The sequence below is a fragment of the Pelodiscus sinensis genome, chromosome 4 (genome assembly GCF_049634645.1).
Source record: "Pelodiscus sinensis isolate JC-2024 chromosome 4, ASM4963464v1, whole genome shotgun sequence".
Classification (NCBI taxonomy): domain Eukaryota; kingdom Metazoa; phylum Chordata; order Testudines; family Trionychidae; genus Pelodiscus; species Pelodiscus sinensis.
The window spans coordinates 66963602-66986096 of NC_134714.1; the positions used below are offsets into that span (position 1 = coordinate 66963602).

At 46.4% G+C, this 22495-nt stretch overlaps 1 protein-coding gene across 6 annotated transcripts in view; it reads right to left on the minus strand.

Moving 5' to 3' along the window:
* TTBK2 (tau tubulin kinase 2) overlaps window positions 1-22495 on the minus strand; it is a 174163-nt gene that overhangs the window by 122650 nt on the left and 29018 nt on the right. For 4 of the 6 annotated variants that reach the window (XM_025190893.2, XM_075927247.1, XM_075927244.1 and 1 more), the window contains 2 exons: window positions 13313-13472; window positions 2696-2843 (listed from right to left, as the gene is read on the minus strand). In XM_025190893.2, coding sequence (XP_025046678.1) covers window positions 2696-2843; window positions 13313-13381 — 217 coding nt within the window. In that variant the 5' untranslated portion in view covers window positions 13382-13472. The other 2 variants (XM_075927243.1, XM_075927246.1) reach the window with 2 other exon arrangements.

Sequence of the window (22495 nt, forward strand, 5' to 3'; positions counted from 1 at the left end):
AACCACGGAGCATGCGGGCGTGCTCTGCCGCTTTGCTTCCTCTCCTTGGTCTGCTGGAGACCAGGGAGAAGGGCCCCGTTCGTAACTGCGGATCCGACATAAGTCAGATCCGCGTAACTCGGGGACTGCCTGTATAAGACAGATATCAGAACTCAATATATATAGATTACTATTTTACAAAAAACAAACCCATTATACCAGTACCCTGGTCAGACAAATGCCAAAATATAAAAAGATTTGGATATATTTTACTGTTGTGACTTATAGATAAGCTACTGATATACACCACAGTTATATACAAACCACCAGTATGTCTAGAGAGTTACTTGTATTCCATGACCATAAAGAAATATAGCCTCACTTCCTGTGAACTGAATTCAGTATCACAAGCTATTTAATACGCTATATCTAAGGAAATTCGTTTTTTGATCTTTGTCCAAAAACATTTTGAGGGTTCCCTATAAAATATTTGCCTAGCAATATGTCCTCTTTTTGGGGTCTGAAGATTCACAGGAAATGAACCAGCGTTTGGTCAGTCACATAAATCATGTTCATATCAGTCATTTTTATCCAAAATAGTTATATTACTATGCATTTTCAAAAAACATATATTAATGAATCTCTTGAGACTTAGCACCAGTCAAAAAAATTTTCCTCACATTTATAAGCAGTATGTTTTGGGGTTTTAATGTACCTTTGAAGAAATTTATACAGAATCATTCTTAATTGTATGTGATTAAAACTGGAAATTATATTAGCCCACTGTTTTTCCTTTAATTAGTCTGCCTCAGTATCTCAAATATGTGTCCCCATAATTTGGAGTATTTTTATCTCTGATTTAAGAAATGTTCTGTATTGTGTATATAATATGCTATTTGCATCAAAAGTCAAGTGGAAAAAGGACTGAAGCATTGAATCATTCATTTTGTTCTTCCATCATTTACGATTAAACAATATGATAGTGCAGATTAAAACATTTCAGGCATATTGCTTTTAAGGGACCTATTCTTTTAATAAATAATATTAAATATTATTTAAAATGTTACATTTAATAAATAATTCCAGATTTTTTTCTATTTTCCAGCAATTAGATGGGACTTTCTTGTGAAGTATTATTTATTAATGTATGTTTGAAAACTACTGAACTAAGTCTTTGAGCCCAGAACTGGTTTCTAAATGTAGATGTATTCGTTTATATTAAAACAAACTATAGTAAAAACAGATTGTTCTCTAGTAAACCTTTCAAAAACTCATTTAAGACCCAGGTTCAGCACCGAATTTAGGCATTTTTATAGTAATGCTAACATCAATGGAAAAAATCTCAGAACGTTCATTCTTTGAGATGTATTGCTCATGTCCATTCCAAAAAGGTGTGCGTGCACAGTGTGCAGTTGTCAGAAGATTTTTTCCTTGCAGTGCCCATTGGGTCAGCTGTAAAGCCCATTGGAGTTGCACCTTTCACAGCAGCGTATATAGGTCCCTGCCAATAATTCAGTTCCTTCAAAATGGCTCCATTCTTTCAATGTGGAAGGCTAATGCTCATCTGACATCCAGGGACTGGAGCATTCATTCCCTTGCTAATATGCAGCTTAGGAAAGAATACGGGAAGAAAAATGTCCTGGTTCACATAGAATTGCACTCCCCATGGGGCTGGAGCACACAAAATCTACTAGCGTGGGCCCCACTAGGCTCTGGTGTACAAGGAGAATGCAGGGAGTGCCTTTCTCTCGCTCAGTCACGGGCCATGTCAGTGAAGATTTATGGGTTTTGTTTTGCTTCTCACTTGTGTGTGGCCCCCGACTGATTTTTGTGTGGTCAGTGGCCCCCAAACCATAAAAGGTTCCCCACTCCTGACTTAGAGGAAGTCTATATTCTCAAAAGTCATTGCATGTTAGTATTCCAAAATCCACTGAAACCTTCCCTTTGAGAAGACAGAAACTATGAAATACTGGTAGAGTTACCATATTTGAACTTCCAAAGAAGAGGACATTCCTGACAGAGTGTGTATCTGCATAAGTATCTACCAACTCACATTGTATTAATGTGTTTTACTACATATAACACATTAATACAACATAACATTAATACAATATGAGTTGGATACACTCCCTCTCAGGAGTGTCCCCTTTTTTGAAAGTTCAAACATGATAACCCTAAATACTGATATAAAGTATTTCTGTCCTGGATGTCAGCTGGAGGCCCTTCACCAGAGAGGCAGACTAAAGGAAAAGTTAAAAACCAACACAGGGGGGAGGAGGGAGAGAAATCACCGCCACTACATGCACACAAAAATGCAACCCTAGGGAAAAGTGTCTAACAAAAATAAGGAAAAACAGGATCCAAAAAGAAGCTAAAATTGAGAACTTCTGACTTTAAAAACAATTGAACCATTCTGCTAAATTTTCTCTTATCCTATTCAGATCATAAGAGTAGTTCCATCATAAGCTTCCATAAAATGGGCAGGAAAATCATTAACTTTCAGTATGCCAAGTCTCTGCTCACCATTGCTAATAATCAATATTCACAAGAGGCCAGAAGCACCCTTACCTTGACTAGCCCCATTAATTTCAATGTTACTACTTACATAATAAGAAAAAGATGGAAGAATATGGAACACAGTGACAAGGAATGCAGTTGTCTCTCTTAGCCATCTACCATACACTAGCTTTTTGGTATACCAATGAAACCACCTTACCTTGCAGTTTCTTCAACACAGCCACTTCCATTTTCAGGACTTGCTTCGGTTGCTGTGCTGACTCAACCTTTAGTGCAACGTTTTCCCGGGTGAGCAAGTCCAGAGCATCATATATTTCTCCAAACCCCCCACCTCCTATCTTTCTCAACTGCATTAAAAAGAAGTATATAGAGGAGACAAAAAAGACAAAGGAAACAAAAATAATTAATATTTCTATGCATTGTTCTCCTAGTAGGAAACTAAATTACGTTACTACCATTTTTAAACAAACATGATGTTAAACATGATTTCACCCTTAATTTGGACAAGGGCAGTCATGTTTAAAAATGTGTTAGTTTACTGTGGTACCATAAGAGGACCCTAAGGTTAACTACTGTAACTAAACCACCATGTCCCCCATCTACACTAGGTTTTACATCAAGGGTAGACAAGATATGGCCCGGGGATGGGATCTGGCCTACCAAGCCATTTGGTTTGGCCCGCAGCCTCCCCGCCACTCCCCTGCCCCCAGGTTTCAATTGGCCTGGGGGCAGAGGAGCACTTGAAGTCTTCTCCCACCACCAGGGGCACGTGACACCTAGAGGGAACTGCCCCTTCTGCCCGAGGGCCTATCTTTTGCAGGGGGCAGAGCCAGCCCGCACCGCAACCACTACTAAAATTTGTGAAGTTGTCCCCCTGCAAAAATTATTGGCTTCCCCCCGATTTTACATAGTGTTTAGCCATTATGTGAGTTAAAAGCTTTTAACATAATAAAATTTTCTAGTGAAGAGATGGTCAAAGAAAGAACCCCACAGAATATCCAATATATTCATTTCTTATATTCTAAAACACCTAAATGAAAAAAAAAATCCACATACTAATGTACAGTGAAAATATCCCCTCTTTTTTGTCTTCAGGAATATATATTTTGAATATACATACACTTATAAATTCCTTGGATCTCTGCACAGAACCAGCCTAGCATTCTCTATTGCAATGGTTCTCAAACTGTGGGTTGGGACCTCAAACAGGGTCACAACCTTGTTTTAAAGAGGTCACCAGGGCTGGTGTTAGACTTCCTTGGGTATGGGGTCAAAGACTCAACTCCATTGCCTAAGGGGCCAAAGACAGAGCCCTCGATGGCAGCACTCAGGGGAACCAACATATTTGCTGATCCCCTGAACAAAGGAATGGAGGGTTCAGCTCCCTGCTCCAGAAGGGATGAGGCCTTGGGCAGAAGCAGCAGGGCTGGGGACAGCATGCCTTCTGTGCTGCTTCAAGCATGCTGCACTGCAGGCCCCACCAGGCAGCCCTGAGAGCCACCCGGTGCGGTACTCCCGTGACAATGTAAAGGGAACACAGCTCTGGCCAACAGCAGCTGGAAGCCCCAGACCCTTTTGAATCGGCAGACCGTGGGGGCAATTGCAGGTCCCCTATGTGCAATGACCCTTGCTTAATTGTTAAAAATAAGACAACCACAATTTAGGAAATATCACCTTTAAATCTGAATTTTTACTACTGCTCACAGTACTTTCTCCACCAATTCCACTTATAGGCCTAGAAGGCTGACTAAATGAGTTGAATACTGGATGTAACCTGATTTCTGGACCAGCCCTTGACTAGCCAGTCATTAAGGATCTTTTTGAGACAGATGTTGAGCTGACACAGAGCTAAAAAACAGACCCTTTGGATATCTGTGAGGGGTGGGGCAGGCATTGATGCAGAGATATAAGACGAGGTGATCTAAGCATATAACCTCTACCCTCCTTTCTCTGCACTTCCTGCTAGAAAGCTGAAGCAGACTGCTGGAGGACCTGAAGTGCTTCCTGAAAGTGTCCTTTCACTCAGTGTTTCTCAACCTTTTTATGCTGGCAGCCCCCTTTGGACTTAAAAAATCATGACCCCCCCTACTAGAAAAATTGCAAACCCCTACCTTAATCTCAGAGTGGGGACCCAGGCAACTCTCCTGCTTCCTACTCCCTAATGCTAGCTGCTTGCAGACCCCGAAGCCCAACCCAAGACACACCTCCTCACCCCCGGACACTGCAAACCACGGGTTGAGAATCACTGGTTTAATCCATGGAACTTAGCATCAGTCTACTTTAAAAAAAAAAAAAAAAAAAAAAAGAGCAGATCCTTCACAGTCCGTTGAACTTCCCATGAGAGTCCAGATAACTGCAACCAGTAACTCTTGCCTAGCATTTTCTGGAGCATATTTTTACATTTTAGCATAGAGTCCCATACATTGAAGACATACTGTCTAAAAATGCATGCTGGTTTACAATCCTGAGATATGTAACTGCCAGTAAAACAAACTTTCCTACCAAACATGACTTTAGGAGGGTGGTCTTGATTTTGGAGTTGTGCTCTCACACGGCCCTCTTGCTGAGACCCTTCGACCCTCAGCCTGCTCCATATCTTCTCTCCCTCAACCCACCCCATCCTGCTCCTGCACTCAGTCTCCCACCCAGAACCCGCACCCTCAGCCTGTTCCTGAACCCAGTGGGGCCAACAGCCACCACAGGCCCTGGGGCAAGGTGGGGGTGGCTCTGCACCCCTGGAAAAGGTGGGATTGAGGACAGGCAGTTCTTAGCGATGTCTGGACCGCGGCGCTATGCGCCCACCCAGCCCACAAAGCTGTGCAGAGTGGCACTCCAGCACTCCTGCAGCAGTTCAAAGGAAGTCCAGGACCCTTTAAATGGTGGCAGCCCAGAGGAATTGCCCCCTTTGCCTGCATCCTACTTCCCCCCAGTCCCCACACATGCGCCGAACCCCATTATGTCATCACGTGTGTTTGGCTAGTGGTCTGCAAAAAGGTTTGCATTGAGCGGGGTGGGCTGCGGGCCAAAAAGTTTGAGAACCATTGCCTTAGCCAGACAATAACATGCCCAGATACACACAGTGATCCAAGAAGAGATGCTCTGCGAGGAGATAGGTAATCCCTTCTCATGATCTACCACCACCACAAACAGCTCTGAGGACTTGTGAAAGGGCTTGGACCAACCGATGTAGAAAGCAAGTGCATGAGTTACATCAATGAAGTGCAGTCTTTGTTCTTGTGAGGCTTATGGTAGAACATGAGGAGAAAAATGACTTGCCTGGTGTGGAAACTGGAGACTACTTTTGGGAGGAAGGCCAGGTGAGAGCAAAGCTGAACCTTGTCCTTGTGGAAGACAGTATATGGGGGTTCTGACACCAGGGTGAGAAGCTCCGATGCCTGCTAAGCAGAGGTAATTGCAACCAGAAAGGTAAAGCAGGGATCACGTGTCCAGAGGCTCAAAGGTAAGACCCATGAGCATTGAAAGAACCAGATTACGGTGCCAAACAGGAATAGGGCACCTAACTGGAGGATGAAGTCTGTCCATACCCTTGAGGAACAACCCAGCAAGGGGACTCAAGAACACAGAGTGGCCAGCCTCTCCTGGATGGAAAGCAGAGATGGCCACCAGGTTCACCCTGAGTGACAAAGTCACTAAGTCTTGCTGCTTCAAAGACACCAGGTACTCCAGAATGTGAGGAATAGAGGCACATAGAGGGTCCACATTGCGCTGCAGGCACCCACACAAAAAACACTTCCATTTGGCAGAGTAAATGAGCCTGGTAGAGGGCTTCCTGCCACTAAGGAGGACCTGTTGAACTTGTTCTGAGCAGGCCAGCTCAGCTTGGTTTAGCCACAAAGCTGCAACACCGTGAGATGAAAGAAGCAGAAGTCTGGGTATCTAAGATGCCCATGGTCCTGCATGATGAGGTCCAGGAGCAGAGAAAGCGGAATCGGCTGTTGTACCGACAGCTCCAAGAGAGTGGGGTACCAGTGCTGATGAGCCCATGCTGGAGCTATCAGGATAACATTCACCCTGTCTCTGCGGAGCTTGACAATCACCTTGTGGACCAGCAGTAACAGGGGAAATACGTACAGTAAATATGTACAGAAAACTGTGTGGAGTATATCCAGCCTGATGGACCATTCATAGGTGAAGAAACAACAGCTGAAATTATCCTCCTGCAAATTCTGAGCCCCCGAAATGTACAAAGCCTCCGGGTGAATAGAATGGACTATGCACAATTCCCATAAACGAAAGCCTTCCTGGTCCAGGGAAGACAACCTGGCTCTGCCCTGTTTGTTGATGTAACAACATGTTGTCTGTCTTGACTGCCACACACCAACTCCAAAGATGTGGCAGAAATGCAAGACACATGAGGTGGACTGCCCTGAGTTTGCGAACATTGATGTGGAGCCTCAGTCCATCCGCTATTCACCTCGCCTGTGTGATGGGATCCCCAAGGTGAATCCCCCAACCCAACACAGACATGTCTGTGACAAAGAAGTGCATGGGTTGTAGCATGAGAAACTACACCAGCCATCACTGAACAAGAATCCAACCATCAATGGAGAGTGTGAATCACATGAAAGAGCACCATTACCACCATGTCCAAGTGGTGGTACTTACCCTGGCTGATAAGTCTACGCTAGCCAACACTGGAGGAAATGGAGGTGGAACCTGACAAACAGGAGTAAGTACATACATGCCACCATGTGACCCATAGATTGGAGGCATGTCTGGATTGTGGTCACCAGAAAATCAGTAAGCAATCACAAGAACAGGGTCAGTGCCTTGAAATGCCATTCTGGCCGAAACACCCAAGCTTTGGTGGCCTCAAGCACCACCCCCATGAAGTTGATCTGCTGCATGTGCACAAAGGTCAACTTGTCAGGACTGAGATGCAGACCCAGTCTGAGCAGAGTGTCCCAAGTGAAGACAATCTGAGTGGCCCCACAAGAGCACGTCATCCAGGTGAGGATATATTTGAATACCATGGCACCTGAAGAATGTTGCTACCACCATCATACATTTGGTGTAGAAAGCCCAATGGGGAGGGCTGTAAACTGGAAGTGGTTGTTGCCCACTAGGAAACAGAGGCAGTGACTGTGAGATGGTTTGATTGAGACATGGAAGTATTTGTCCTTTAAGCTGAGGGCGGTGTACCAAATCTCCTGGATCCAGGGAAGGAATAATGGAGTTCAATGAGACCATACAAAACTTATGAGTGGCTATGAACTTGTTGAGCTCTGTGAGGTCCAGGATGGGCCTGAGACATCCCCCCTTCGCCTTGGGAACAAGGAAGTAATGGGAGTAAAAATCACTGCTTCTGAAGTCCCCTAGAACCTCCTCCAGTGACCTAACGTCAAGGAGCTTGTTCACTTCTTGAAGGAGAAGATGCTTGTGAGAGGGGTCCCTGAAGAGGGAAAGGATGGAGTTATCCATTTCCACCATCCTGAGAACCCAGTGGTCTGAGGTGATGGTGACCCAGGCTTGGTGGAAGCAGGAAGGTTGGTGCCAGAACAGAAAAAGATCCAAAACGTTCAGTACTCTGTCCTCAGGTAAACATTCAAAAGGCCTGCTTAGACCCTAAGGAAGGCTTAGACTGTCCTTGGTTGTTACCGAAACATGACCAGAATGGCTTATTGTGTGGGTAGCTTAGCCATCTGTGTGAAAAGTCAGTTCTGGGGTAAGGAGGGAATGGCTGCTTTGAGAACATCAGCTTAAAAGGTCTTCAACTGTGTCGAGAACGCGTGCTTGCCCAAGGATTTCATGGTATTACTGGAGTCCTTGAGACTATGGAAGCAAGAGTTAGTCTGCTCAGCAAAGAGATCCATGCCATTGAAGGGGAGGTCCTGCAGGATTTGCTGGACCTCAGAAGGAAGGCCCAATGTCTGGAGCCAGGCAACCCGGTGCATGACTATAGCTAAGGAGATGACCCATGCCACCAAGTCCCTGGCATCCAAAGATGCCTGCAGGCAGATACAGGAGACTGCCTTGCCATCCTAAACCAAGGTGGCAAACTCCTCTTGAGAGTCCTGGAGCATTCTCTCTCATTTACAGCCTCCACCACCACAGAAAAGGTGTGGGGAGTGCGTAAACAAGTTTCAAACCCCTTGACCAGGACAAAGTACTTTCTCTCGACCCCTTTTGCCATTGGTGGAATAGAGGCAGGGGTTTGCCATACAGTCATGGCCACGGACAGAATGGTCTTATTAATGGGAAGCATCACTCTGGGTGGGCCCTCAGGGGTCAGGATGTCGACCATCAGATCACCCTGTTCCAGGACCTCCTCTACCTGGAGCTTAAGGCTAAGGGCTATCTTGCAGAGCAGATCCTGTAGAGCCCTGTAGTCCATAGGAGCTGGGCCCATGATAGAGGTGTTCGCCACTGCCTCATCTAGGGATGTAAAATCCCATTTAATCAGTTAACTGGTTAAGTGTTATGTTTAATTGCTTAACCACTTAAATGGGGTGGGAAGGAGGCTGCTCCCTTCTCCAGCTGGGCTGGGACCCGCCACAGTTGGGAGTCAGTAGGAAGCAGAGGCTTGCTTCAACCCAGCTGGGCCACTGGCTAACTGGTAAGCATCACTTATCACCTGATAAGGGTGATGCTTACTGGTTAACCAGTTAACCATTGACATCCTTAGCCTCATTCAGGGACGAGGACAAAGACACTGCTGGCCATCTCCAGGTTGGCCCTGGGCTTGCACCCAAAGGCTAGGCTGGATTTCAGGTGGTGGTATAGCAGGGGTGGCTGGCTCAAGCAGCTGCTGAATGACAGTGGCCTCCAGGACCCAGGATTTCAACAAAGCTGACAGGGGCCCAGTGGGCAATGTGCCCTGGGCCTGAAGAAATACCCATTGTCCAAAATGACCAATGTGATGGCCACTGAGGCCCAGCTTGAACCATGTAGGGCCAAAGGCTCGCCGGCATTATCCTGTCCGAAGCCATGGGAGGGAGTGGGGGTCACTCGGAATAGAAGCAGGCGGACCCAAGTGAGAAGGCCAAGACTGCGTCAAGCTTGTCGCCATCGAGGGTCAGAGCTGGGCTTCATTGCCCTTGAAACAAGGAAAGGTGATATAAGGACTGCTCATGGGACTGGGACCTGCGTGAAGTCCATATGCGGCACCTATAGGTCACATGGTGCCAAATCATTGACCTGCACTGGAATTGAGGTCAATACTGGAGTTAGGAGTCAGACTGATGTTGGAAACGAGACTGGTGTGAAAAGCAGACCTGGTGAGGAGAGTATTGCCGAGACAGGGATCCATGCCAAGGCAGGCTCCCCCCCACAGTGTGGAGCAGTGCTGGCATGAGATCACGCATTCTGGGGAACATCTGTGCTCTGGAGATCGGTGCAGAGAGAGGTGAGATGGCAAACTGCGATGTCAAGAGCCTCTTCAGTGCAAAGCGGTATGGGAGCAGCTGGAATGACTAGACAACTCTGAGCCCGACCAGGATCTGCTCGTCATGGAGACTTGAGTAGGAATGGTTCCAAGGGGATCAGATGCAAGCATGGTGCCATGAATCACCAGACTGATTATGCTCAGCTAAGCGGTACGGGGACTCTGAGAGATGCTGAAACTCAAAGAGGAGGTACACTGAGAATTGAGCAAGAGGGCTTGGCATGGCCAGCTTCCTCTGTGAAGTTTTGAAGGCTTCAAGGGGCTTGTCCCTGGAAATAGACTAGGGCATTTCAATAAAACCCCCAGCCGTCTGGAATGTGTGCATGGAGGACAGCCCAAACAGCATCACTTCCACCTTTGGAGAGTCCAGGACAATAGAGCTGTGGGCAGGTGCAGAATTTGACACTCCATGCTGCAGGGCTAAAGACTATTGGGATCCACCAGCTCCACTTCAGGGGACTGCACAGCCGATCCAACAGGCAGCAGCTAGGGTACAAACTTTTCAGCAGCTGTGAACATGGTGCACCCTCCTCCCCCTCCAACAGGAATACTCAAGCACTCAAAAAAGAATATTTTATTTGCCTCAGAGGGAGGGCAAGTACAGTAATTCCTCATTTAACATGTGCCCGCTTAACACGTTTTCGTGATAGCATGATTTTTATTTTAGGGAACGTTTTTTTAATTACACGACCATCCCTGGAATAACACGATTTCCCCATCCGGCCCGTTGCCGGCAGCTGCACAGGGCTTCTTCTGCCTCCCTGCAAAGCGGCAGAGGATTCGCCGCTCGCCACACCATTCCCTGGTGACCCCCACCCCTTGCCAGACGCAGTGCAGGTCCCAGCAGACCTGTCACAGGGGCATACTCCCAACCCAATCCTCCTCCCCTCTCTTCTCCTTCCCTTCTCCAGAGCCAAACACCTCCCCTCCCTGCTGTAACCCAGTCTCCTTTCTCCCTCAACCTTATGTCCCGGTCCCAACAGACACCACCGCTCAAAACGCAACCCCCACCTTTTCCATTATTTTCAATGGGAAAATTGACCCCGCATAACACGTTTTCACTTAACATGATCATTTTCTAAAACATATCTACAGTGTTAAATGAGGAATGACTGTAACTACTTCCTGATCAAAGGGCAGATTAATGGGATGTTTCCAAAGACATATAACATGTAGGTTTGGAACTGACAATGCAGATTCCTTGTCCTCTTTTCCTTTGTCCTTTTAGGGAAAATAAATGTGTGTGCTGTCAAGGTTGCCAACATATGGATTCAGGGGATTCCTAGATCATGAGACTGCAGAAGTTTACAGGACAGCAAGGAATGCACCATGACAGGGAGATTGCTGACTATGGACTGATTTGACTGGAAACAAGTGGCCAACACTAGCATCGTGTTTTGCCCACTCTGCAGCATGGAACCAGTGACTTTAAGACACTGTGATCTATCAGAGATTGCTATGGTTACCAAAGATAGAAATGATCTTGGCCTTATTCTTGGTGAACACCTCAAACAGTGTATGAGAACAGTTTAGGACCACATTTCAGATTTGCATTTAGGAAATGCTATTGCTTTCTGTGAGTGTTGGCAGAACTGCTACAGTGTCAATATGAAAGTTATTAATAAGTATAAGAAAAATAGAGAATTCATGATTAACTAAAAAAGGTGTAGAGTATTATAGTAAAATTACAAGCTCTGACATCTCCCTGTTTTTCAGATATGCAGTCTACCTACTAGACAGATGTCAGAGGAACTTTGTGTCAAATATAAAAAACTGTCAATGTTTTGGAACAGAAACCTTGTCTGTGATTTCTCTTGTTGGCCCAAACACAAACTTCACTCTCCAGACATTCTAAAACACAATCAGGAACACCATTCCACTGTAACATGTCCTCAACTCCAGGAACTCCGTGTGAGTTGGGGATTGAGAGTGGAATGGGTGGTATGACTGCAAAAGAAATAATTTGAGTTTCAGGAAAGCGCATTTCCCACTTATGGCTGGGAGTCGATCAGTACAATGGTGGAAAGGGTATCAGTTTGGAGGTGAGAATTTAGTTAAATGGGCAGGGGTATGACCTGAAAGACATACCAAAACATGACTAGTGGGGCCCTGCTGATGGTGGAAGGGGAAAAGGAAGAGGGGGCTGGTTGGGTGGATCAGTATGCAAATTGTAGGACATGATACGTGGAAGACTATCTCCTACCACAATATGTCTTTCCTGATTCAAATATACAGAAAATCAATGGCAAAGAACAACATTAGTGCAGAAGCAAGCTTATTTGGTGGGACATCCCATTGCAGAAAGCTGAGATAAGCAGAATTAAAATGTCTGAAAACCAGGAAACACAGAGATACGGTCGACCATGCCCTGATTTTCAGAAATTTGGGTTTTGCTCAACTCAATTTTTTGCAACTGGTCAACACACTAACAAGCAACTTGAACTCTGAATTAACATAAGATTTTTCTGCTGAATTGTCATAAGTTTCTCATTATGCTATGTGGTTACAAAGAACAAAATATAGTAATTAAAAATTGTGAGAAAATGTACTGCCACTGCAAATCTTTACCTAACTCCCAAATGTATAATTTATGTTTAGAGATACACAATGAATTACTTCAGACAGCAAACTGAAAGAAGCATGAATTCTGGCATTTTTTCAAGGGAAAGACAAGCACTGATTTTGGGACCCAACCATCTTTCCTCCCTCCCCAGAACAGGAACAGCGTTTATATTACCACCATAAATATCAACACCAGGTTTCTCTCCACCTCCTGGAAGTAAAATTTTTACATCTAATGTATTTGTTTTATAAAGGTCATGTCTTAAGCTTCATTTATACTGGGTTAACAATCCATGTTAGGCAGAACTTGGTTGTAAAACCAGCAGCACCCTAACAGAAATTTAAGGTACTTTTCCTTGTCAGCGTTGACTAGACACAGATGGTTGGAATATTTTTCTATGATGGATGTATTTACCACCACCTTCTACACTCAGTGACAGATTTAAAACTGCACAAAAACAATGGAGGTAAAAGGACTCATATATGATTTAAGCTTTTGTAACTGAAATCAGAATCTGGCCCTTCAGTCATAAATTCTTGACATACCACTTTCCATCTTTCTTTGACTAAGATTCCCAGACTGAGGATGCCTAACTGCTCCCCTCCCCTACTGATTGTAATCTCCAGATGCAATGCACTGAATTTCCCATTCCAGTGCATTTTCCATTGCAGACTAGGGCTTTGTGATAGTGCAGTGTAAACATTAGAGAAGTCCAATAAAAGGGAAGAGCATTAGACCAAGAGGAATTTGGTACAGGCAGACAAATATAAATTTTGGTACTAAGCAAAAACCACATCAAAGATCAACACTTTTTTAAAAAGAAAGAAATGAAAGCAAGACATACTCACCACTTTCCATCTTTCTTTGACTAAGATTCCCACACTGAGGATGTCTGGCTGCTCCCCTCCCCCACTCATTGCAATCTCCAGATGTGGTGGAACCGCTATGAAGAGTCTATGTCACTAGAGATCAACCAGCTCCCAGAGGTGGATTCCATTTAACCGGAGGCTAGAGAAACAAATAGCAGCACATAAGATATCATTAATTAATGCTAGAACCCCACAAGCATCAGTTGTATTCCTAATCTAACAGATTAATTAGACCATTCTGATGCAGGAAATCTAATTTAAAAAATTATAATTAACAAAAACTTAGACTAAAAAAATTCCTATTTTTAAATGGGTTTCAGCCAACTCTACCTAGAACTAATCCATGTTTGCTTCTAAAATGATATTTGATGGAGAGAAACATTTCAAAGCAGAAAACAGTCTAAATCAAAAGTTATAATCTGGAGGAATCAAAATACATAGGAAGTTTGAAAAGGCTATAAATCACCATTTTAATGCAAATTGCATTTAAATGTAACTTTAAAATCTCACAATTAAAAGTCTCACACAAAAACTGGGAAAATTAAGAAGTTATGGTTCCTATACTGTGTTACACATCATGTATATTACCTTTGATTATGTGTGCATATAAAATTATAATTAGGGATGTGAAATAGTGTGTAATTGAACAGTCATGTAACAACAACAAATTTTAGCGGTTATATGACTATTCAAGAGTCCCTGGGGGTGGGACCAGAAACCAGTGTGCTACCAGCCCCATTCCAGGGGAACCCCCTACCACCACATGCTGCTGCCTCTCTATTGGGGCAGCAGTGCAGGGTGCCAGGTAGGAGCCGGTCCATAAGGGGAGCTAGTTTAAAAATACCAAGACAGTACACAGAGCGGCAGCAGCCCCTGCCCACAGGGAGTGTAAACTCCCCACAGGAGAGAGGCTGCTCTGTGACAGAAGCCCCTATCTGCACGGAGTTCAGACCCCCCCATTGACAGAGGCTGCTGCCACAGAGCAGCCTCTGTCCACGGCAAACTCAAGCCTACTGCAGACAGAGGCTGCTTCGCGGCAGCCTCCCTTGCCTGTCCCCCCACCCCCCATGCTGCTGCCTCTGATAGAGGCAGCAGCATAGGGGTGAGGGGCAGGTGACACCACAAAGCTGGTGCGGGGGGAGCCGGCTTAAAAGCTGGCTCCCTCCAGCACCGGCTCCCACCCCCACCTCCTTGCTACCTCTGATACAGAGGCTGTAAGGGGATGGGGAAAATGTGTGTAGTCGACAGGATTAACCAATCAGCCTAAGTTTACTGATTAATCACGTAGTCTACACTAACAGTTTCCAACCGCTGGACCGCAGACCAATGCCGGGGTGCGAACCACTGGCTGCTGGGCCATAGCAGCTCCAGGGGCTGGGGCTAAGGTACACTGCTAAGCACTTCTCCTCCTGCTACAGCTGTTGGGAGAGGCGTGTCCTGTCCCACCTCTCAGCAACCAGCACAGGGAAGGGATGAGGCCTCCTCCCAGACATGAAAGAGTGGTTTGTTGCACAGCAGGGGGGCAGTGTGGAGCCCAGCATGGCAGTCTTAGAGCAGCTGTAACATGGGCAGCAGCGCTCAGATGGTGGCCGGGAGGCAGCGCAAGGTTAGGTGAAGGGATCGGGGCAGGCACTGGGGACTCATGGGGTGGAACTAGTGCTGGGGGGGTTCTGGGAGTGAAGGGGTCTCTAAAAGGCAGGCTAGAGGGCTCTGGGATCAAAGCTAATACTGGGAGGCTTTAGTGGCAGGGCTAGTACTGGGGAGCTCTAAGGAGTGGGGGGCGATACAGGGGAGTGCTGGGGTGGGGCTAGTATGGGGGGGATTATGGGGGTAGGGCTAGCACTAGTGAGCTCTGGGGACAGGGCTAATATTGAGGACTGGGGGCTGACATTTGGGAGGTCTGGGAGAAGTTGGGTGCAGTGGGGCTCTGGAAACAGGAAGCTGGCATGGGGGGGGTCTGCTGGTGAGGGGCAGGCACTGGGGGCGTTGGGTGCAGGGGACTCTGGGGTCAGTGGCTGGCATTGGAGGGCAGTGTAGGGGTGGAGGGTTCTAGGGGTTAGGGTCGGCACTGGGGGGCTTGGGGACAGAGTGTACTCTTGTCCCGGCCTCCAGAGTCACCACAGACAGCTGGCTTCTGTTACAGCAGTCGCCTGCTATGTGGTGATTGCCAGAGCTGAAGCTGGCTGTTCGAGGTGGCTCTGGGGGCTGGGGCTTTTGGTGGACTGGTAACATTTTATTTGCATATTTGTATATTCATTGTACAAAAATTCAATGTGCATAACCTCTTGGCATAAAGACTCAAGAGTCTTTCCATCTCTTGTAACCAGAATTGCATTAGTCATTTCAAAAAGGTAAGATATAAATTTTTATTGTATCATCATCATAGTAGTCCTCATTTCAATCTTACATGTTAACCTTGAATTACAAGCTTTAATGGGTGTGAAGAAAACCTTGTAAATGAGAACAAAACAGTCAAAACAATCTTGTGTCTTCCGTCCTCAAGCACTGTGGGTGCCAAAAACCCAGAGCACAACCCACAGATTCCCACATTTACAAAGCTCCAACTGTCTCACATTCAGCTGCCAAAATCTTCAGCTTCCCTTTTTGGCAACTCCTGCATTATAGCTATGTTGTCACTACAAGAGTCTGTAGCACTTTTACAGTTTGAAGACAACATTAAATACATTTAATTTAGTATCAAACAATAACATTAATTAAAAAAAGAAAGCACAACATACACTAGAAGCTGTCACACAATTTCAAGTTTGAAATAGAATTTAGCACCAGATATTTTTTAAAGAACAGACTCCTTCTAAAGCAGGAGTTTTCAACCCTTTTTATAATCATCCCCCCCCAACCATTAAAACCAAACCAAACCTAGGAGTCCCTCTCTTCTCCTTACATAATGAGACTTTTCCTCATAATCTAGATGGAATAGGCATCATTAATACATTGATTCCAATACAGGGGATTCTATTTTAAATAAAATTAGTCCTTCCATCCTGCTGTCTAACTGCACCAGCTAGGAATCCCTTTAAAAATACATATCTTAATATTCAAAACCTTTTCAGGGAAGTATTTCTCAATTTCAGCATTAAAGAGTGATATTTGGTATTTTGGCCCCAACCACTCCTAACACTCAAATTTGACCCGGCCTCTCCCAGCCATGACAGAACAATGGACAAATTGGTCATGACAGAATGGTAGCTAGACTAAATTTGTGTGAATGGGAAGACTTGTCACAATCTCTTAGAACAGGGGTGGAGAACCTATGGCCCACCAGGCTGCATATGGTCCATGGCTTGTCTTGATCCAGCCCGTGAGAGCACCATGGCTGGATTGCCAGCACTGGCTCCCCCCACCCCGAGGCGGGGAATCTCTAAGCCTCACAGGCCCAATCCAGGCAAGCTCAGGTCTGATCCAGTCTATGAGCTCTGCCTGCCAGGGGGGAAAAGCAGCTCCACAGACATTCTCTGTACAGGAATCATCACTCCTGTCGCTCCCATTGGTCAAATCGCCCTGAGCAGGTCCTGTAGTCCCTTCCAGACCCCACCCCTTCACACCCCAAGCCTGCACCTGGCACCAAACTTTCCAGACTTCACCCTTCCTACCCCTCGCCTGCTCCTACACTACCCCTTCCAGACCCAACCCCCCACCCCAATCTACTCCTGCATCCTCCTCTGACCTCATTCCCCCACCCTGCTCCTCCTCCTCCCCCCTCCTGCCCAGACCCCCCCAAATCCCATCTTGCTCCTGCACCTTCCCTCTGCCCAGACTCCCCACCCCCAACTCACTCCTGCAGCCCACCTCCTTCCTAGACCCCACTCCTGCACCTTCCCTCCTGTCCAGACACCCCACCACTTCCATCTTGCTCCTGCCCCTACTCTTGCCAAGACACACCCACCCAGCTCACTCCTACACCCAACCTCCAGCTCAGACTACAACCTCAGTCTGCTCCCCATCAGCCCTCTCTCTTGTACTAAATACTCATTGTTGCCTCCCCGCCCCCACACACACACACAAAATCTACTAGCCTTGGTCCCTTAGGCTCTGGGGTGGAGTTTGAGGGTAGTGAGATGAATGTCTTTTTCTTTCTGTTTCTCAGTTGGAAGCCACATCTGAGAGAGGATTTTTTCTCCGCGCTTGGGGGCCAGGCCAGTGAGTGTGGGGGGGTTTCTTCTGCTTGTCACTTGTGTGACTGAATGATTTTTCTGTGGGTCAGAGGCCCCCAACCCTTAAAAGGTTCTCCACCTTGTCTTAAAAACTTTGATGTCTGCGTTCTCCCTGCTCCCACAAGTTGATAACTACTATTCTAAAAAACAAGAAGTCCTGTGGCACCTTATAGACTAACAGATCTATTGGAGCATAAGCTTTCATGGCCAAAGACCCACTTCTGATGCATCTGACGAAGTAGGTCTTTGGCCATGAAATCTTATGCTCCAATAAATCTGTTAGTCTATAAGGTGCAACAGGACTACTCGTCATTTTTGCAGATTCAGACTAACACAGCTACCCCTCTGATACTAAAGAATGGGGAAACGGAGAAAATACAATGTCCCCTGCATCTGGTTAGCATGCTCAGCAGCTTCAACCTTTGTAACTTTATAGATCAAAGAACCAGGTGATGGCAGCCATTAACACCTTTCAATATAACAATATCCTGCGTCTTTGATCTGCTGATCTTGTCAAAGTTTAAAATTTCAACACCCTAAATGAGTTCTAGCCCAGACAGAAAAAAGGAACAATCAGTAGCGGGAGGGAAACAAAGCAGACAGAGTCAAGGACATGGGGAGGAATAATAATGTATGGTGAAAATGGGAAGGAAGAAATAGGGAGGCATACAGAACTCCTACTGGGGTTCAAACAATGCACCTGAAATAGAAAAGCCTGGTATAGGGGAAGGAGATACAGGAGAAACACACCCCTGTCATGAGGGGAGAAATAGTCCCTGAAAAATACAAGGAAAAAAAGCACAGCAGGTAAATTTTAGCATGCAGCAGCAGGGCCCATAATGGCAGCTAGTGAGTAGCTGGCTAGCATGAAGTAAATTTACATTCCAGCTTTCAGCACATTAACTGTTCCTCTAGACAAGTATACAGTGTATCTATTTGGCTTTGCATCCACATCCAGTAGCCAACACCTGATCTCCTCTTCCTCTTTGATATATGCTCCATGCTGATTTCCTTGGAGGAGAATATGCTCCAGCTATTTCTGATCCCAGCTTAGAGTCCTAGTCAGCAATTCTGGGGCTTCTTGATATTGCCATTTACCAGACATTCCAAATAGGAAAATTACTTATAAGTACAATAACTGGAGTTCTTTGAGTTATGTTGTCCATGTTAGGGATGTTAGCTACTGGTTAATCGAATAGTCGACTAACTGCATAAATTCTTAAAAATTAATCAACTATTCTATAGACCCTAGGGGTGGGGCCAGCAGCCAGTGTAATCTGGCCCCACTCCTGCGGAGCCCCCTACCACCGTACACTGCTGCCTCTGTATCAGGGGCAGCAGCACGGGGTGCCAGGCAGGAGTTAGCCTGTGAGGGGAGCCAGTTTAAAAACCTCGCAGACCGGCTGCCTGCCATCCCACACTGCTGCTTCTGATAAAGAAGCAGCAGTGTGGGGTGAGCCCCTGTTGGCAGGGGGATCCGAGCTCCCCACGGATAGAAGATGCTGTGAGAGAGGGGGAAGGGGCAAAGGAGGCTGTTGAAAAGCAGTCTCTATCTGCGGCAGTCCCTGTCCATAGCGGTGCTAGCCACAGACAGATGCTGCTGCCGGAGCAGCCTCTGCCAGTGGCCAGCACTGGCACTGCAGTGCACGGGTTGCTGTTGCGAAGCAGCCTCCCCTCCCCCTATCAGAGGCAGCAGCAGCATGGGGGGATGAAGTGAGGGAGACAGCACTACAGACCTGGTGGGGGAGAGCCAGCTTTTAAGTTAGCTTCCCCCACACACACCTTGCTGCCTCTGATACAGAGGCAGCAAAGGGGGGAACGTAAGAAGTTGGCGATAAGCCTAAACTTATTGGTTAATCGACTAGTTGACTACTCGTTCATATCCCTAGTCCATCTGCACTTTCCACTAGTGCTAGCAATTTGGATCTGCAATGGAAGTGAGAACTCAAAATCCTAAGAGAATAAAAATTACAAAATAGGGTTGTCAAATGCAGTATCTGATTGTAAGACCTCAGTAAAAAGTAATGTGTCATAAGAGTGTGACTAGAACCTCAAGTACTTGCTTTCTATATAGTATCCAAAATATGCATATTCTTCAGTGATGCTCTTGGAGAGATCTCAGTGTGGTAGGAAGGTTTACTTTACCTACCTTACAACAAGTTCTCACACTATTAGAAGTCCACCTCCAGAGTTTCTGAGATTAGATGATTTTTGACTTACATCCTCTCTGTGATAGAGACAAAGAAATTCCAGCAAAGATCTAAAAGATTTTGTTCCTTGCAGATACAATGTCAGGGCATGCCTGATATTAACAGAGTGCAAAGTACCATTTTGGTAGTGTGAGGCTTTGGGGGGAAAAAACTATATATAGGTACATTTGCTGGTTCAGATGAGACACAGTAACTGCTTTGGCAAGAATTTAGAAGGTATCCTCAGAAACATCTTGGCTATCCCTTCATATATCATCCCCTATCCAGACATTAAAACTGATTTCTCTTACATTCATCAAGAGGCAACAGGGATTAAGAATGATGTTTTCACTGATAAGTGTAATGGTGAACTCATCACCATTTGTTTATAGAGTAAACCTCCTACCAGACCTTTTTTTTTTTTTTTTGTTCTGTAACTGTTGCCGTTCGAGATGTATTGCTCGTGTCCATTCAAAATAGGTGTGAGTGCCTACTAAATGCACCGGTGCTGGAAGCTTTTTCCTAAACAGTACCCATATAGGTCAGGGTCCTCAGCACCCTCTGGAGTGGTGCACACATGCCACACTTAGGGAGCCCCCCCAGTCCCTTCCTTCTCAGTTCCTTCTTGCTAGAACACTGACAGAGGAGAGGAGATTGAATAGACATAAGCAACACATCTCGAAGAACATCGCTTACAGAAAAAGGCAACTATCTTTTCTTCTTCGAGTGTCTGCTTATGGCCACTCAAAATAGGTGACTATAAGCAGTGTCTGCAGAGGTGGGTAGGAGTTATGAAAATGAAGATTGCAGTACAACCCTGCAAAACGCAACATCATCCCTGGCCTGCTGCGTGATGGCATAATGAGACATGAAAGTATGCACCAATGACCACGTCACTGCTTGGCAAATGTCTTGGATCGGGACATGTGCAAGGTAAGCACATGGAGAAGCCTGAGCCCTTGTGAGTGGGACCTGATCAGTTCTGGCAGTTGGGTCCATGCTAACTAACAGCATGTGCTGATGTTGGAAGTGATCCACTTGGAAAGTTGCTGGGAGGAAATCAGGGAATCCCTCCCGCGCTCCACATAGGCCACAAACAGCTGCATGGACTTGCAAAACGCCTGTGCCTTCTCCAGGTAGAAGGCTAGTGCCAGGCATACATCCAGTGCACGGAAGTGCCTCTCCTCATTGGATGCATGAGGCTTAGGATAGAAGACTGGCAGAAAAATATCCTGGTTCATGTGGAAGGCACAGACCATGTCAGGAAGGAATGCTGGATGAGGCCACAGCTGGACCTTATCCTCAAAGAACCAGGTGTATGGCAGTTCCGAAATCAGGGCTTCGAGGTCCAAAACCTGTCTGGCCAACGTGATAATCAGGAAGGCTACCCTGAAGGACAGCAGTGACAAGGGATGTAAAATCCCATTTAATCAGTTAACCGGTAAATATTATGATCAACTGGTTAACTGCTTACACAGGCTGGGAGTGGACACTCCAGGTGGGCTGGGGCATCCCTGCAGCACTCTGTTCCGACTAGACTCGGCCTGCCATGGACAGGGGGCTGCTTGGGCTAGAGCGCCCCTACCCATGCTCTAGCCCCTGCTGGTTAACCGGTTAACCATTCACCTCCCTACAAGAGACATGACCAGGGACTCGAACAGAGATCCCCTGAGCCACACCAAGGTCAGGTTCAGGTTCCACTGCAGGAGAGGGTCTCTGGTCTGCGGGTAAATTCGTTCCAGGCCCTCAGGAACTGGGAAGAGAGATCATGGGAGAACACAGAACGGCCTTGCATGGGCAGATGAAGTGCAGAAATGGCCACCAGGTGGACTCTAATGGTGACCAAAGCAAGGCCCTATGGCTTCTGATTGAGCAAGTAGTCCAGGATCTCCTGAAGGGAGGCTTTGGACATGACAACTTGGCGCTGCTGTACCCATACTGAGAAATGGGTCATGTGGCAACATATATGGACCATGCTGAGGGCTTTCTACTCGAGAAGAACCTACTGAACACACCAGCTTCTGGGGGTTCAACCACAGATGGTTGAGTGAGCTGAGGTTCAGGTGGAGCATATGCCCATGGTCCTGGGACAGGAAGTCTGGTCTCAGGGGCAATGATTAGGGTGCACAGGTCAGTAAGTTCAAGGACACCCCAAACCAGTGTTAGTGAGGCCAGGCCAGCGCAGCAAGGATCATCATCGCTTTGTCCTTCTTGACCTTCTGCAAGACCTTGTTGATGAAGGGAAACAGAGGGAAGGCGTAAAGAAGACCCTCCGACCACAGGTACAGAAATACATCCAAAAAGAAGACCTGCTCAAGGCTGAACTGGAAGCAGAACCAGCTATGTTTTGCCTATGCTTTTGTCACCAAGAGATCCACTAGGGGAGAGCCCAGTTGCAGAACAGGGAGGAGCCCTCTCATGGTGAGAGGAGAACTTTGTTTAGATGATCTTAGCTCACATTCTGTACCCCTAGGAGGTGAAGGGCCTCTAGCACAATGTTATGCATAACACGGAACTCCCAGAGCCTCATAGCTTCCTTGCAAAGCTCTGGGAAGTGCCCCCCACCCCCGGCCTATTTATGCCTGCGGCCATACGCCCCAGGATCTGCAGACACACCCTTGCTGTGTCATAGGAGCACCAGAGAGCTGCTGGATGAGAACCAACAGGGCCTCAAACCTCTCCTCAGGGAGTGTTGCTCTGGCCACGGTCAAGACTTAGACTCGGAATAAACTACGCAATTTGCATAGTGCAAATTGTGTAGTTTATTTCAACAGAAGGGTGCTGTCTAGACACACTCTAAG